General features: G+C 44.7%; 1 protein-coding gene across 1 annotated transcript; it reads right to left on the reverse strand.

Annotated features, from left to right (window-relative positions):
* Window positions 1–1675: 1675 nt before the first annotated feature.
* Window positions 1676–17408, reverse strand: LOC145396183 (LMBR1 domain-containing protein 2 homolog). The gene is made up of 12 exons (XM_080269622.1): window positions 17235–17408; window positions 16660–16892; window positions 15533–15697; window positions 14776–14986; window positions 11969–12145; window positions 10660–10837; window positions 8765–8946; window positions 7443–7682; window positions 4625–4722; window positions 4072–4175; window positions 2649–2745; window positions 1676–1949 (listed from the first exon to the last, which is right to left on the reverse strand). Exons 1-12 carry the CDS (start codon window positions 17406–17408, stop codon window positions 1676–1678), a joined length of 2133 nt encoding a protein of 710 aa, XP_080125748.1.
* Window positions 17409–18216: the final 808 nt, after the last annotated feature.

An 18216-nucleotide genomic window follows, 5' to 3' on the forward strand; every position in this document is an offset into this window, starting at 1 on the left:
ACTGGTGGAGAGCAACCTATCACTACTGGGTGTAAAAAATAAGTAAATAAATAAATCGTTATCAGTACATCTTGGAATTTTATTTAATACTGTTGCTGAGCTGTGTGAGTCGGGAGCAAGGCAGCGAAGTGACACTGGACAGGGCAACATGGAGGCCTTGATCCAGTAAGGGGTGGCCACAAACAAATAGCCTCCATGTTGCCCAATCTTCTCACATCTGGCTGCCCATTCTCCAACTCACACCCTCCTCTCTCATATACCTCTCCACTCCATCCCTCCACCTCATCCTCAGCCTCTTCCTCCCCTCCACCTCACTCACATACCCTCTCCTTGTTAGTCTGTCACTCTCCATCCTCTCCACTCCATCCCTCCATCTCATCGTCAGCCTCCCCCTTTCCACCTCATTCACATACACTCTCCTTGTTAGTTTCTCACTCTCCATCCTCTCCACACAGCCAAACCACCTCAATGTGTTTCTCCAAATGCTTTCTACCATAATGAAAGGCAAAAAATAATGAGAACCTTCCAAAATAATTAAGTTATAGGTCTACACATCATCAGAGTCCCATATCAGGTCTGTGGGTACGTGAACAGCAATACCGGGACAATCTGACCTCCAAAATTGAATCCGCCAGTCCTTCCCCCTACCTCACTATCCCCCACCCTCCCTCACCCCACCCTTGGAGGAGGTGGTGTTGGTGTGGGTGGAAGGCAGCTTTCCCACTGACCTGAGAGTTGCATGAAACCGGTTGCACGCGACACACAATTGATTTCCTTTATGCTTTACCCAACAGTTCCTTAAGAACGTCTCCCACTGTACTTCCACGCGACTGGATGTGTCATTGTCTTCTCAACTCAGCTGCGTGGTTGCACTTGTTGTGGAGAGGCGTCCCCATCCCTACTGCTATGATGGCACCGATGATCCCACAAAAAACATCAAATTTGTTAAGAAATTGAGAAATATCCATGTACTGTATTTACAATCACACACTTCAAGGATGTTCAAATAACGATGCTACAGATGAACTAATTCAGTGAAATTTTCCTCTCTGCAGTCTATAAAATTCTTGAAATTCATTAGGATCCTGTGTTGGCTCTTTAGCAGCAAGAAACCCCTGTGATCAGCGTTTGTAGTGATGTATGGATGTACCCAAAATTTCCCTTTTTTCTTGTGCTGCACAAACCACAACAAAACCACATCCTCCTCATCTGACGACCTTGTTAATACTAAAAATATTCAACTGAGCTGGTGGGAGGAGGTCAGTGCAACCTATCGCACACAACACGTTTACAACCACTGCGTGTGACCAGTTTCATGCAACTGATCGAGTCGATGGGAGAGCTGCCTTAAAGTTAGTCAAATCCTGACGCCCTCCCAGCAACTCGAACAGCCTTGAGTCAAAATTCGTCATCCTTATCATTCTGAACTATTTTTTCCATCCCAGGATGAGTGAAGATTAAAAAAATAAATAAACAAAAATAATAATAATAAGGACTTGTGTTAGACTGTAAATATAAGAGGGAAAAATAAATAAAGGGAGGGAGTGACTTGTTCTGTGCAGCCCTGTATAGTGCTGTGGATCTGATGCTACACAAAGACCGTCCTAGAAATTTTTATACACAGAGGGTTGGATATTCAGCTTGTACGGGTGAAAGGGTTACGCCATTACACGGTCTACACATCGTCGAACAGTCCTTTGTCAGGCCTGTGGGTGCGGGATCGGGAGTACTGGGCCAATCCGCTGCCCCCCAGACTAAACCCCCCACTCCTGCCCCCTGCCTCCACGTCCCCACTGTCCCCCACCCCACCCAGGGATGAGGTGGTGGTGGTGTGGGAGGCATAGTCAGCCAGGCCCTCGCAGCCGCCCAGCAACTCCAACTGGGCGGATTCTGATGAGTCCTCTCGCTTCAGGGGTCGAACAAGGTCCTCTGCACGCTGACGAGCTGACCTGTAATGACACAAAGTACTCACCACCCAAGCCCACAAAATCCTGACCCCAAACAACAGCATATAATTCTTACAACAACTATATCCATCCATCCATCATCCAATCCTATGTCGCCCCATAAGGAGCATAGGAACCCGGGGCTAGGCAAGTTGGTCCTGACATTTAAGATGAGAGTGACCAGCCTCACTCATCCCTGAGTGGTATTACATGAGCAATCAACCCCAACCACCCCTTGGATATAAACCTTCACCGGCTCAATCCGACTGGAGTGCAATAATTACCCACTAAACCACCAGGTGCCAAAATTTGGTTCTATGGTTACCACCCAGCATAGTAAATGGTTTCCTGGTGTACAGGAAACCATCTGGCTTGTCACTCAGTGTAGAATCACCTGTAGGCAGAAGAGGAATGAATGAAGGAAAGAAAGACAGAAGGAGTGTAAAGCCACCCTTAGGCAGTAGGAAGAGGAATGATGGAAAGAAAGATAGAAGAGGAAGGAAGGAAGAGAGGAAAGGGCAGACACCCAAAACAGCACTACATCAAGTGAGTGGATGATGAGCACCCCCACCTACCACTATAATAATAATAATAATAATAATAATAATAATAATAATAAAAAAAATAATAATAATAATAAAAACACACCTCCGAACACAAACAAGGGTTCATACTAAACATATTCAGGTTAACGGGTATTACCTGTACATGCTGGCTGATGACTCTCCGCCCCCAAACCTCTGCGTGAAGTCCTTGCGTCGGGCTGCGTTGTCCTCTAGCCTCTGCCTTCGACGCGACTCTACGGACATCGCAAATGGAAAGTTAACGATTCTTGCATCAATATCTGCCATTATTTCATCATCCTTTTCATCATCATTCCAGCCTTGTCATCATTATATCACCTTCATCACTATCATTATAATTATCATCCATCTTTCTCATCATCATCATAATTACCATCCTCCACTTTCTTCCCACCCCAGGATAAAGTGAGGCATAGCCCAGAAAATAAGAAGAATATGAAATTGGGAGAACTGAAATTGGGAGAACTGTGAAATTGGGAGAACTATGAAATTGGGAGAACTGTGAAATTGGGAGAACTGTGAAATTGGGAGAACTGAAATTGGGAGAACTGTGAAATTGGGAGAACTGTGAAATTGGGAGAACTGTGAAATTGGGAGAACTGTGAAATTGGGAGAACTGTGAAATTGGGAGAACTGTGAAATTGGGAGAACTGTGAAATTGGGAGAACTATGAAATTGGGAGAACTGTGAAATTGGGAGAACTGTGAAATTGGGAGAACTGTGAAATTGGGAGAACTGTGAAATTGGGAGAACTATGAAATTCGGAGAACCAAGAAACTGGGAGAACTGTGAAATTGGGAAAACTAAGAAACTGGGAGAACTGTGGAATTGGGAGAACTGTGGAATTGGGAGAACTATGAAATTGGGAGAACTGTGAAATTGGGAGAACTGTGGAATTGGGAGAACTGTGAAATTGGGAGAACTATGAAATTGGGAGAAAGAAATTGGAAGAACTGTGGAATTGGGAGAACTATCAGCTGCTTGCCAACTGAAATGCTCCACTGGGCCAAATACTTATCCCTCACAATCCTAACCTTACATATTATTCTGGTAAGTCTATCTATCTATCTACAGCCTATCTATTCACTCCTTAATCCTGTCAGGGGTGGCCACAAACAAACAGTCTCCATGTTGCCCTGTCCCCTGCCACTTCACTGTCCTCCCCCCAGCTCACACACACCCTCTCTCATATGCCTCTCCATCTCATCCTTAGTCTCATTATAAATCAGCTTTACATACACCTGCTAAACAGAATCACTTTATCAATCAGCATAATAATATAATAGTGTCTTGTCTTCCACTCTTCTGTTCTGCACATAACTCACCCAACCAGCTCCATCCCCTGTTTCCCTAGCCTTTTGCAGTCTACCCTCCTCTTTCAAAACTTACCGCGACTATCAAGTGTCTTTCTATCAATCAGTATATTAATAAAACACTGCCTTGTCTTCCGTTCTTCCATACTGTACATAACTCACCCAACCAGCTCTATCCCCTGTTTCCCTAGCCTTTTCTGCAGTCTACTCTCCTCTTTCAAAACTTACCGCGACTAACAAGTGTCTTTCCTTCCTCTATAAGGTCGGAGGTTAGGCCATCGTCCACCATAAACTGCTGGAAGCCAAGTGCCGAGAGGAGCCGTGACCCGAGACTGTAAGATGGTATCTTTTTTAAGCAGGGTCATTTTATGGACAACCTGGCCTTATATAATCCCTAAAAATAATAGCACCCTTTTTAAGTAGGTCCACTTTATAGGAAACTCATATTTATGTAAACTCTGACAATTACAGTATTCTTTTTAAATACTGTACGTTCAATATTACTGAAAACTCAAACTTCTTATATATATATACTGTATATATATATATAAACATTAAAAAATACCTTCTTGTGCTGCTCTAGACTTTCTTTAACTCAGGACACTTTCGATTCTCTCCCCTCCCCTAAGTTTCAGCACACATGGAGGGTGATATGCTGTAAAATCTTCAGGTGTATTTGCATCATGTTTTACAGATTTTTCTTAGTACTATTTTACATAAGATCCATTTTCTATACTGTGCTAATATACCCAACCTTTATTTAAGTATGGTGGGATATTACCTGTAGTACGTGGCCAGACACAGGGCCACGATCATCATTGGGAAGTATATGTTGAACCCGTCACTGATGATCTTTATTACATCCATGTGGCCCATGATCTGCAAAATGAAAGATGGAGGAGAATATCATCATCACCATCATCATCATCATCATTATTATTATTAATTATTATTATTATTTGATCACCCCTTACAGGACTGAGGTGTCCGGCAATAGATAGATAGATTAATGATATTATTATTATTATTTGGTCACCCCTTACAGGACTGAGGCATTTGGAGAGAGATTGATTATTATTATAGCACATTTTGTTCTATAATCATCATCATCATCATCATCATCATCCAGACCTCCTTTCCCACTCTAGGGCAGGGTGAGGAGTAGCAACAGCCAGACAGTCAATGTTTGCCCAATTCAATGGGCCATGCATCCATTCACTTATCACTCAAGCCCTCGAAATCCTGGCTCCATCAGATAGGCTAAAATATTTCACCATATTCTGTAGCTTCACATGTACCTATCTGATAAACAGTCAAACTGAACGCTGTCACGTTAAAAAAGGTTATGTGCTTGTTCACCTATACAACTGTACCACTCTGTAATGCATCTCTCCTCTGTTGCATGTCTCTATTATATATACAGTCAACCCTTGGCTATCACGGGTTTTGCTATCGCGTTTCATGGCTATCACTGACAGGTGAAATGCAACACGATTACCTTTATCGCGACCTCAAATACTGCTATCGCGGACAATGGTCGGCCAGAAACATTCAAATCGCGCGGGCTCCGCCCATGCGTATACTCGCGCCGTGATTGGCGCGACATCACAGGCTACCCGAGCGCTGATTGACCCAAGACATGGTTACAGCTACCCATCCTTCCCGCCAAGGTTCACAGAGAGTCAGCGTTACCAGTCGACAGCAGCTATAGCTGTGAAGACCTATTGTTCAACCACAATGGCCACCAATACCCCATCCAACCCTCATACCATTGGTGCACGTAACGCGGCTAACCCAGGACGGCAAGTGAGGAAGAGGAAGAACCTGCCTTATGCTCAGGGTCCCTTCCAGACTCCTGATGAAGCTGATCAATTCCTAGACGAGATAGAACGTCGGGGGGGTGGCCAGTAATACTCCACCCCAGCCTCGGAACCCCTTCAACCCACCCAAGCCCCTCATCCTCTCCAAAAATGTTAAGTAAAATGGCTTATTACAGTTAATTCTGTTTTATTTATAACCTTTATGTCCTGTAGTGTTGTTAATTTGCAGCATTGGTTTGTAATCCCAGGTATTTTAGTGAAGGAGATGTGAAAATAGGGTAAGGTTGGGGTAAAGTTGGAGGTCGGGGAACCAATTAGAATTTTTCCCATTAGTTCTTAAGTATGGCTATCGCGATTTTGGCTATGGCGGGTCGCCTAGGGTACCAATTACTCATGATAGCCAAGGGTTGACTGTAGTATCCATCTACAACCAAATGCCTTAACCCTGGAAGGCAATTACCTCTATGTCACCTCCTCTACCATCATACTGCCTTCCGACCCACACCATTCTCAGTCATACTCCCTCTCCATCTCATCACTCCATAACTGACACAGTACTACTTAGGAAATGCCAGCTAGACACCTTAATCCCACAGGGGGTGACCACAAACAAATCGCCTCCATGTCGTCCTGTCCCCCGCCATCACTTACACTCCCCTCTCTCATATACCTCTACACTCCATCCCTCCACCTCATCCTTGGCCTCCCCCTCCCTGTCCCCTGCCATTTCACTTACACTCCCCTCTCTCATATACCTCTCCACTCCATCCCTCCACCTCATCCTTGGCCTTCCCCTCCCTGTCCCCCGCCATTTCACTTACACTCCCCTCTCTCATATACCTCTCCGCTCCATCCCTCCACCTCATCCTTGGCCTCCCTCTCCCTCCATCCACCTCACTCACGTACACTCTCCTTGTCAGTCTCTCGCTCTCCATCCTCTCTGTATGGAAATGACAGTCATATTACTTCAAGATACAACATACATTTCTTATTCTTGCCATGTGGAGAGGATGGAGAGTGAGAGACTAACGAGGAGTGTGTGTATAAGTGAGGTGGAGGGGGGGAGAGGGAGGGGAAGGCCAAGGATGAGATAGAGGGATGGAGTGGAGAGGTATATGAGAGAGGGCTGTGTGAGCTGGGTGCAGGGCAGTGAAATGGCAGGGGACAAGGCAACATGGAGGCAATTTGTTTCTGGCCACCCCTTTCGAGATTAAGGCATCTGGCAATAGATAGATAAACAGATAGTTTCCAGCAACAGTTGTGAGGTAATAAGCTGGTTTTTGCACTTGGTTTAGCTTCCAGTCCATTCAAAACATTACCTGTACCACGGCCAACCTCAGCACAGCATAGGAGTTCTTTAGGGGGTAGAGAGGCATCATTTTTACATATGTACTGTATGTAGGTAAGAATGCACGCTGAGTCCTACCGGCACACAACTCTGAGGTTGTCATTATCGTACCCTGGCAACCTACCATTCAAAAGTGCATCTGATTTCGTATCATATTATACACAAATCATATTTTTATGCACGAATATATTATACATGAATATTATAAACAAAAACATTATACACGAATCATATTATTAGGCATGAATATATTATACACGAATATTATAAACAAAAGTATTATACACGAATCACTTGCGTTTCATACATGAAATGGGACGCACTTTTGAATGCTAGGTTGCCAGGGTACGATAATGACAACCTCAGAATCATGCGCCGCGACTAAAATGAATTCTTCGGTACAATGTAACATAGCACAGCAGTGAGTCTACCTGCGTGTAATGAGTCTCCTCGGTGCGTTCCTTGATAACGTGGGAGTCCATATGGATGAGGGACAGGAAGTTGAGGCACATGGGTGGTGTCAGGCGGCACAGCATCATGCCGGAGAAGATCAGCGAGTACTCATCTGTCTGGTGGTGCGGCGCCAGATAGTACAGGTTGAGTACACGGATCTTGAACAGTGTTGAGTACGCACACAGAGCTATGTATGCCATAGACAGTGAGGATATTACCTGCGGAAAGAGAAGTGAACACAAAATACAATATACAGTATGCAAACAGGAAGGAAAAGTGGTCATTAAATACAATATACAGTATGCACTGAGATGGTATGGTCATGCAGAGAGAATGGATAACAATAGAGTGGTGAAAAAAGTATACCTGAGTGAATTTGAAGGAGACAGGAGGCGAGGTAGGCCAAGGAGAAGGTGGAGAGATATGGTAGATGAGTGTGTGGGGAAGAGAAGTTTGGAAGTCGGTGAGGCTAGGGAACTGACAAGAGATCGAGCTGGCTGGATGAATGTTGTGTGAAGTGCACGATCAGGAATCTGGGCACCCCTTTTAACATGACAGCATTTGGACGGACTCTATCGGATACATGTATGTGAAGCTACAGAATGTGGTGAATGTTTTTGGCATATCAGATACAGCTAAGATTCTGGGGGCTTGAATGATGAGTAAATGGAGATGTGGCCCATTGGACTGGGCAAATTTGGGTTGTCTGGACACTGCTACTCCTCACCATGCCCTAGGGTGGGAAAGGAGGTCCAAATGATGATGATGATGATGATGACGACTTTAACATGACCTAAAATTGCCATCTCTTCATCTGGGAAACTGAGCTGTAACAAGATATCATCACTAAAATATGATGTAAGTGATAAAGAAGCCTATGGAAAGGATGCACAGCCATAGCATTATCTTTTCCTACCACTAAGCCTTGAAAAATAAGCTGGAACAAGTATATGAGAGAGGGAGGTGTGAGCTGGGGGGAGGGCAGTGAAATGGCAGGGGACGGGGCAACATGGAGGTGATTTGTTTGTGGTCACCCCTTACAGGATTGAGGCATCTAGCACCACTATGTGATATAAGCTGGAACAAGTATATGAGAAAGGGAGCTGGGGGGAGAGCAATGAAATAGCAGGGGATGGGGCAGCATGGAGGTGATTTGTTTGTGGTCACCCCTTATGGGATTGAGGTGTTGGGCAATAGATAGATAGATAGACAGACAGAAGTTAAGGTGAAAGAACTATCATACGTTGTTGGGCAATAGATAGATAGACAGAAGGTGAAAGAATTATGATACGTTCCTTACCTCTATCGTGAAGTAGTCATAGCTTGCTTTCGCCAGGTTGAGAAATACTGCAAAGAGTGACAGTGCGGGTGATGTGCTGAAGAAGGTAAGCTCCGACCACACCACCACCATCGACACCAGCGCTGCGCACACCGCCAGCCCACGCAGCAGCCACCCACGCACGCGACAACGCCACACCCACTCTGGAGAGGCACGCACCACACACTGGTCACTGAACCACTCCAGTACGACCATGTATTATTTCAAAATATTACAGCCTCATCCTTAAACTTTTCTGACACTTTTGAAAGCCCTCTAAACCTCTCACACCCACTCTGGAAAGGCACGCACCACACACCACTCACTGAACCACTCCAGTACGATCATGTATTAGTTCAAGATATTCCAGCCCCATCCTTTAAATTTTCTGACACTTCTGAAAGACCTCTACACCTCTCATTGTGAAGTGTCTGAAGGATGTGTGGTGTTAGGCAGGACTGTGACTTACTGAAGAGAAAAACTACATCCAAACCTCAATTTAAGGGATTTCCATTTAAGGGATTTAGGATTTAAGGGAGTCCATATTCTACCTGACAAACGGACAAGACCATTCAAAAATGATAGGTAATGTCTAGGTTATACACATTAATATGTTTCTTTATACAGTACCTGTAAAATAATATCCATAATCATATAAGTGAAACAGTCATTGCATTTCATAATAAGATTGTCTTTATATGTGGTAAAACAAGGGACATTTTCAAGTAAGGGACATTTTCAAGTAAGGGACATTTTCAAGTAAGGGACATTTTCAAGTATGGGACATTTTCAAGTAAGGGACATTTTCAAGTAAGGGACATTATCAAGTAAGGGACATTTTCAAGTAAGGGACATTTTCAAGTAAGGGACATTTTCAAGTAAGGGACATTTTCAAGTAAGGGACATTTTCAAGTAAGGGACATTTTCAAGTAAGGGACATTTTCAAGTAAGGGACATTTTCAAGTAAGGGACAAGTTGATTCCCCATTTAGTCCCTTAAATTGGGGTATAAGTCTATGTGGCCATAATATCCTTTGGTGGTGTTGTGGTCCCAGGATCATCTGGACACGAACCCTACGAACCGCTGGCTAAAGTTTCCTATCTCCTGCAGTCCATTCTCCTCCTTTTGGGAAGTAGTGCAGGAGCTGAGGGACATTTATACAACCAGGCAGTGGAGTTACTGGGCTATACTGGTGCTGCCACATGAAGTTATCCCTCTTCTGTTGCCACACGCTTTACTTAATGACGGATGAGAAGGTCTGTGCAATCAGCGGGTGTTTGTGTGGTGGTGTGGGGTGTTTGAAAGCAGTGTGATGTGAGGTACTGTTGTGACAATATACTGAACAATAAATACAGGAAAATGAAATGATTTAGTGTACTGTACAAGGGTAAGTTATATACAGTATATGGATTTTTACTCTCATACCAAACTTTTCTTTCTAGCGTTACTTAGAATACTATAGCACACCTGTACGGCACATTTAACAAGAAAAATGCAATTACAAAACGTAGAGCACAATACCAAACCCTAACCACACACAACAGGTCAACTCTGGAACTGTCTCCCTCTGTCTGTATTTCCCGCTAGCTAAGATCTCCAGTCTTTCAAACACAGTGTGTCCAGGCATCTCGAAATGATCGGATCTTGAATTTGGCTCTCTCTTGTATTTTGTTTTTCTCTTAGAAGGAACAGTTATTGTGGACTCATGGCCTTTGGTTCCTTCTTTCTAGAGGTATATGAGAGAGGGGGGTGTGAGTTGGGAGCAGGGCAGTGAAATGGCAGGGGACAGGGCGACTTGGAGGCGATTTGTTTGTGGCCACCCTAAACGGGATTGAGGCGTCTGGCAATAGATAGATTGATAGAAAAAAAAAACTTACCTATAGTGGGTGTGTATATATATTGAAGGAGTGGGTGCCTGTGTGGTGGCGTGGAGTGCTTGAAGGCAGTGTCGTGTGAGGCAGCATTGCGGTGGGTGTCCTCCAGTGCCACCACCCTCTCCACCACCAGGCCCCACTGCGTCTCCACACGACGCTGACACTGCAGCGCCTTCAGCAGCTGTAACACAATATCCATCATCACTTCCAGGCTACACCTACTTGTGCTTGAGATGGAGGGGGAGGCCAAGGATGAGATGGAGGGATGGAGTGGAGAGGTATATGAGAGAGGGGGGTGTGAGCTGGGAGGAGGACAGTGAAATGGCAGAGGACAGGGCGACATGGAGGCAATTTGTCTGTGGCCAGCCCTTATGGGATTAAGGCGTCTGGCAATAGACAGATAGATAGATAAATAGATAGATTTTCAGGCTGTACCTACTTGTGCACCCTTACAAATGCCTTCTCAGATGGAATGGATGTAGGGCCATAGCATTGTCTTTTTCTATCACTAAAATGTACATAATAAATTGAAAAAAAAGGGGAGAAAAAACGAAGAGGGAGCCAAAATAAGGTGACAGAAATATATCCAGTATGTACCTACTTGCAGTGAGTGGGAGACTGACGAGGAGAGTGTATGTGAGTGAGGTGGAGGAGGGAAGAGGGAGGGGGAGGCCAAGGATGAGATGGAGGGATGGAGTGGAGAGGTATATGAGAGAGGGGAGTGTGAGCTGGGAGCAGGGCAGTGAAATGGCGTGGGACAGGACGACATGGGGGCGATTTGTCTGTGGCCACCCCTTACAAATTAAGGTGTCTGGCAAATAGACAGATAGATAGATAGATATGAAGAGGATGTACAGCCAGGGCACTGTCTTTTCCTACCAATGAGCTATGGGAAATAAGCCACAAGAGGAGGAAGATTTGGAACACGTTAAGGTGAACACACTACATAAAATAATCTACCTGTTTCTACAGCTTGACTAGTGGCTTTCCAGTGGGTGTACTGAAGTAATGAAGACAACTACTACTACTACTACTACTACTGGTACTACTATTATTATTACAGTACTACTACTACTACTCCTACTACTACTACTACTACTGCTACTGCTGCTACTACTGCTACTACTACTACTGCTACTACTACTATTACTACAGCACTACTACTACTACTACTACTGCTACTACAACTACTACTACTACTACTACTACTGCTACTACAACTACTACTACTACTACTACTACTGCTATTATTACCACCACCACCACTACTACTACTACTACAACTACTATTACTATTACTACACACTCGTACCTGCTTGTGTAGCCTGACCAGCGCCTTCTCGGAGGGTACGTCGGCGTGTGGAGAGTCCGGGGGAGGGTGGCGACGCACTCTATCAAGCAGTTCGGCCGGCACCTTGCTCTCAATCACGTCCATGTGCGGCCGTAGGGGGTGTCCCGGCCCTATGCTGCCTCCCAGGGCACGCATACTCTGAGGAGAAAGTTAGTCTTATAAATATCATCATCATCATCATCACCACACAGCAAGTCATCACCATCATTATCATCATCATCATCATCACACAGCAAGTCATCACCTTCATTATCATCATCATCATCACACAGCAAATCATCACCATCATCATCATCATCAGACAGGTCATCATTATCATCATCATCATCACACAGCAAATCATCACCATCATCATCATCATCAGGCAGGTCATCATTATCATCATCATCATCACACAGCAAATCATCGCCTTCATCATCATCATCATCACACAACAAATCATCACCATCATCATCATCATCAGGCAGGTCATCATTATCATCATCATCATCACACAGCAAGTCATCACCTTCATCATCATCATCACACAGCAAATCATCACCTTCATCATCATCATCAGGCAGGTCATCATTATCATCATCATCATCACACAGCAAATCATCATCATCATCATCATCAGGCAGGTCATCATTATCATCATCATCACACAGCAAATCATCACCTTCATCATCATCATCACACAGCAAGTCATCACCATCATCATCATCATCACACAGCAAATCATCACCTTCATCATCATCATCACACAGCAAGTCATCACCTTCATCATCATCATCACACAGCAAATCATCACCTTCATCATCATCATCACACAGCAAATCATCACCATCATCATCATCATCATCATCATCATCATCATCAGGCAGGTCATCATTATCATCATCATCATCACACAGCAAATCATCACCTTCATCATCATCACCAAACAAAAAACATCATCATCATCATCAACCACACAACAAGTCATCACTTCATCATCATCACACAGCAAGTCATAACCTTCATCATCATCATCATCAAACAACAAGCATCATCACCATCATCACTGCCATCCTCATCAATCTCGTTTGTCACCATCATCACCACTTTCACCATCAATATTATCATTTGCACTATCATCATTTTCATACTCATTTCATCACCATCATCACTGCAATCATCATCATCATCACCATCATTCTCAATACATTTATCACTGTGGAGATCCTTAATACTTTTGTCTATCTATCTATCTATTGCCAGACGCCTTAATCCTGTAAGGGGTGCTCACGAACAAATCGCCTCCATGTCGCCCTGTTCCCCGCCATTTCATTGCCCTGCTCCCAGCTCACACCCTCCTCCCTCATATACCTCTCCACTCCATCCCTCCATTTGTTTGTATAAGTGTATAAAAGTATAACAAACTAGTGTATATTTTGCCTCCTCATCTGGTCATATACACAATATCATACTGCACACTACAATCTTACATGGTGGTAGGTGGTGGTGATCATCATCCACTCACTTGATGTAGTGCTGCTTACTTCTTCCTTCACCTTTACCATTCTTTTCTATGTCTGCCCTCTTTGCTTCCTATTTCTCACCATCGTCCACTCACATCATGTAGTGCTGCCCACTTCTTCCTTCACCTTTATCATTCTTTTTCTGTGTCTGTCCTCCTCTCTTCCTATTTCTCCCATCTTTCCTGTCACTTTTTATTACTCTTCTTTCCTTTTCAGGTGGCTTTACATTGAGTGACAAACCTAATGGTTTCCTGTAAGCCAGGAAACCATTTACAACGCTGGGTGGTAACCATATAACTAACCCATATGTGTTCTCTACATGTCAACAAGTGGGTTGGTGGAGGGTTAGTGCCCCTCCCCGTAAAACAATTAACTCAAAGCCAAATGGCCACCCCTAATGGAATTATGGCATCTGGCTGTATAGAGACAGAACAGACAATCTAACAACACTGTATTAGGCAGTACATACATGGTAATCATCAACCATGGGAGGTACTACCATGAGGGTGAAAGGTGGCTCCAAGCTTGGTGACTATAGTCACGACGCACGACTCTGAAGTTGTCATTATCGTACCCTGGCAACCTACCATTCAAAAGTGCATCCAATTTCGTATCATATTATACACGAATCATATTATTATGCACGAATACATTATACACGAATATTATTATACACGAATATATTATACATGAATATCATTATACATGAACACATTATACACAAATATATTATACACGAATATTATTATACACGAACATATTATACACGAATATTATTATACACGAACATATTATACACGAACATATTATACACAAATATTATTATACACAAACATATTATACACAAATATATTATACACGAACATTATTATACACGAACATATTATGCACAAATCACATGCATCTCACATTATACAAGAAATCAGATGCACTTTTGAATGGCAGTTTGCCAGGGCACGATTATAACAACTTCAGAGTCGTTCACCGCAATAATAACTACAAATCATCGTTTATCAGGCACGAAATATTCAGTCACAGGTCCACAAGTCCACTATCACACTGATTCACCCACTACCACACTGACTCACCCACTACCACACTGACTCACCCACTACTACACTGACTCACCCACTACCACACTGACTCACCCACTACTACACTGACTCACCCACTAGCACCACTACCACACTGACTTACCCACTAGCACCACTACCACACTGACTCACCCACTACCACACAGGCTCACCCACCACCACACTGACTCACCTGCAGCAGATCATGAACCCGCTCATTTGCCTCCGCACGCTCCTGTGACAACTTTGCTGCGTAGAAGTAGGCGTGGTGGAGGTTGTGGATGGTGGAGGCGGAGTGCCAGAGGGTTCGCGGCACCTCCACAAGGCCATACCCCAGCAGCAACACCAACCAAAACAAACCCCACGTATTGGAGGCAGACGCAGCAATGGCACGAAGTTTACCCCTGTGAGAAATACATCATCATCAGCGTCATCGTCATCACCATCATCATCATCATTATCCTCCTCCTCCTCCTCCTCCTCCTCCTCATCATCATCATCATCATCATCACCACCACCACCACCACCACCACCACCATCATCATCATCATCATCATCATCATCATCATCATCATCATCATCATCATCATCATCACCACCACCACCACCACCACCACCACCACCATCATCATCATTACCATCATCATCATTATCCTCCTCCTCCTCCTCATCACCACAATCATCATCACCACCACCACCACCACCACCACCACCACCACCACCATCATCATCACCATCATCACTGTCATCATCATCAATACCATCATCACTGTCATCATCATCAATCAGTTTATGGATGGGGGAAAAAAAAATTAATTAATTAGTGTACAGTACTACCTAACAGTTGCTCGAAATTGTATACTACTACTATTACTAAAGGTACTACTACTACTACTATTACTACTACTACTACTACTACTGCTACTACAACTGCTACTACTACTACTCACCCATCAAGTCCCAGGTCAGTAAGTGCGATGTACAGGAGTAGGATGCCAACGATGAGCAGATACGATCCATAGTAGATGGCGTTGTCCACCAGGGCCGATTTTAGCTTGGCCCCGAAGGTGAAGTCCCCGGCCTTCGTGAAAGACTGCATCAACGGCAGGATCAGCCTGGAAGGGAAGTACGATAATGTGTTTTGAAGTACGATCATGTGTTCTTCCGGATTTCACCTCTTCTGTTCACTACTTTCCTTTCTATCTATCTACTGCCAGACGCCTTAATCCCAGACGGGGTGGCCACAGACAAATTGCCTCCACGTCCCCCTGTTCCCTGCCATTTCACTGCCCTGCTCCCAGCTCACATCCCCCTCTCTCATATACCTCTCCACTCCATCCCTCCATCTCAGCCTTGGCCTCCCCCTCCCTCTCTCCCCCTCCATCTCACTCACATACACTCTCCTTTGCTGGCTAATATTACTGAGTGGAGAGGGCCTTGTGATGTTTCTCCAAATAGATGATTCTCTTTGTGTTGATCTGCCAGGGATGAAAGAGACAGACAGCCAGAGAGTACCGGGGTATGTCCACTGTAGCTCCGAACTATATACAGGGATGAAAATTACGATGGATGTGAAAGTGAAGGAGCGTTGTGGTGTGGATGTGGATGTGACAGGAAGCATTAGGAGAAACACACTGAGGTGGTTTGGCCATGTGGAGAGGATGGAGGGTGAGAGACTGATAAGGAGAGTGTATGTGAGTGAGGACTGACAAATGAGGAAGTGATGGAGCATTGTGGTGCGGATGTGCATGTGACAGGAAGTGTTAGGAGAAACACACAGGTGATTTGGCCATGTAGAGAGGATGGAGAGTGACAGACTGATGAGGAGAGTGTATGTGAGTGAGGTGGAGGGGGGGAGAGGGAGGGGGAGGCCAAGGATGAGATGGAGGGATGGAGTGGAGAGGTATATGAGAGAGAGGGGTGTGAGCTGGGAGCAGGGCAATGAAATGGTGGGGGACAGGGCGACATGGAGGCAATTTGTTTGGGACCACCCCTTACGGGATTAAGGCGTCTGGCAATAGATAGACAGACAGATAGATGAAAATAATGATAATAACTTAGACAACGCATCCCCTACCATGTAAGAAACTGTGACGTCCAATAAACAATCCTCCAAAACACAGGGAACACTCCAGGAGGCACAAAACTCCATGGCTTGAGGCAGTGCGGCTGTGGTGGTGGTGGTGGTGGTGGTGGTGGCGTGGTGGTGACGTTAACATCCTCCACACTGATGTTGCTGTGTGCTGTTGTGTTGACTGTGGCTGCACTTACTTTCTCTACCCAATTTTGCACACAGTTCTCATAGATTGTCTGAAAAATAAAATACAGGAGAATAATATTACATCAGCATCGTCTTTTACACTCTGCCCCCTCTTGTGAATACCTCTCTCTCTCTCTCTCTCTCTCAAACACTCCTTTTCCTCTTCCTCTTCTCTCACCAATACACTGCTCCACTCTCTTCTTCCATACCCCAACATAATCTCTCTCTCTCACTTACTCTCTCCCTCTCTCTCTCTCTCTCACACACACACACTCAATTCCTGTACTCTACAAACAGGTAAATACAAATAGGTAAATACACACCCACACACACCCACACACACACACACACACACACACACACACACACACAAAGTTGCTTATAATACTCACATTGGACACATCTAATGGCAGGATAAACACGATGAGCATGGAGAAGTACCAAGCGATGAGTACGGCAACGGTGACGATGATGTGGTGCCGATACCAGTTGCCGTAGCGATACAACACCACCGCTGCCACCAAAAACGTCAACACCACCTCAACTACAAGCGGCCCCACACTCATCTTGACTGTGTTACCTGTAGGGGACCAAAAACAAGCTACTTTTAATCAGAACGCGTAGTACGATGTGATAGGAAGCATTAGGAGAAACACACTGAGGTGGATTGGCCATGTGCAGAGGATGGAGAGTGAGAGACTGATGAGGAGAGTGTATGTGAGTGAGGTGGAGGGGGGGAGAGGGAGGGGGAGGCCAAGGATGAGATGAAGGGATGGAGTGGAGAGGTATATGAGAGAGGGAGGCGTGAGCTGGGAGCAGGGCAATGAAATGGCGGGGGACAGGGCGACATGGAGGCAATTTGTTTGTGGCCACCCTTTATGGGATTAAGGCATCTGGCAATAGACAGATAGACAGACAGAGTAGTACGATGAGATAGAGAAAGTAGAATGAGAGAGAAAGGTGTGTGATAATCTGGAGAGAGGGAGGAAGAATGAGAGAGAGAAAGGTGTATGATAATTTGAAGAGAAGGAGGAAGAATGAGCGAGAGAAAGGTGTGTGATAATCTGAATGAGAAGGAAGAGAAAGAGGAAGGAGGAGGAAGAGGAAGGAGGAAGAGAAAGAGGAAGGGGGAGGAGGAAGAGGAAGGGGGAGGAGGAAGAGAAAGAGGAAGGGGGAGGAGGAAGAGAAAGAGGAAGGGGGAGGAGGAAGAGGAAGAAGGAAGAGCAAGTGGGAGAGGTGTGTGTGGATATGGTGTTTCTGTCCTAGCCATACCTTATTTGTGAGTTCCTTCGAGCCAGCCTCATACAACAACCCAACACTTCACAACCCAACAAGGGAAAATATAGTGAAACGAGATGAGAAAATGAATCACAA

The sequence above is a fragment of the Coenobita brevimanus genome, chromosome 35, assembly GCF_032717465.1.
Source record: "Coenobita brevimanus isolate Jiangsu-jjx chromosome 35, ASM3271746v2, whole genome shotgun sequence".
Lineage (NCBI taxonomy): Eukaryota > Metazoa > Arthropoda > Malacostraca > Decapoda > Coenobitidae > Coenobita > Coenobita brevimanus.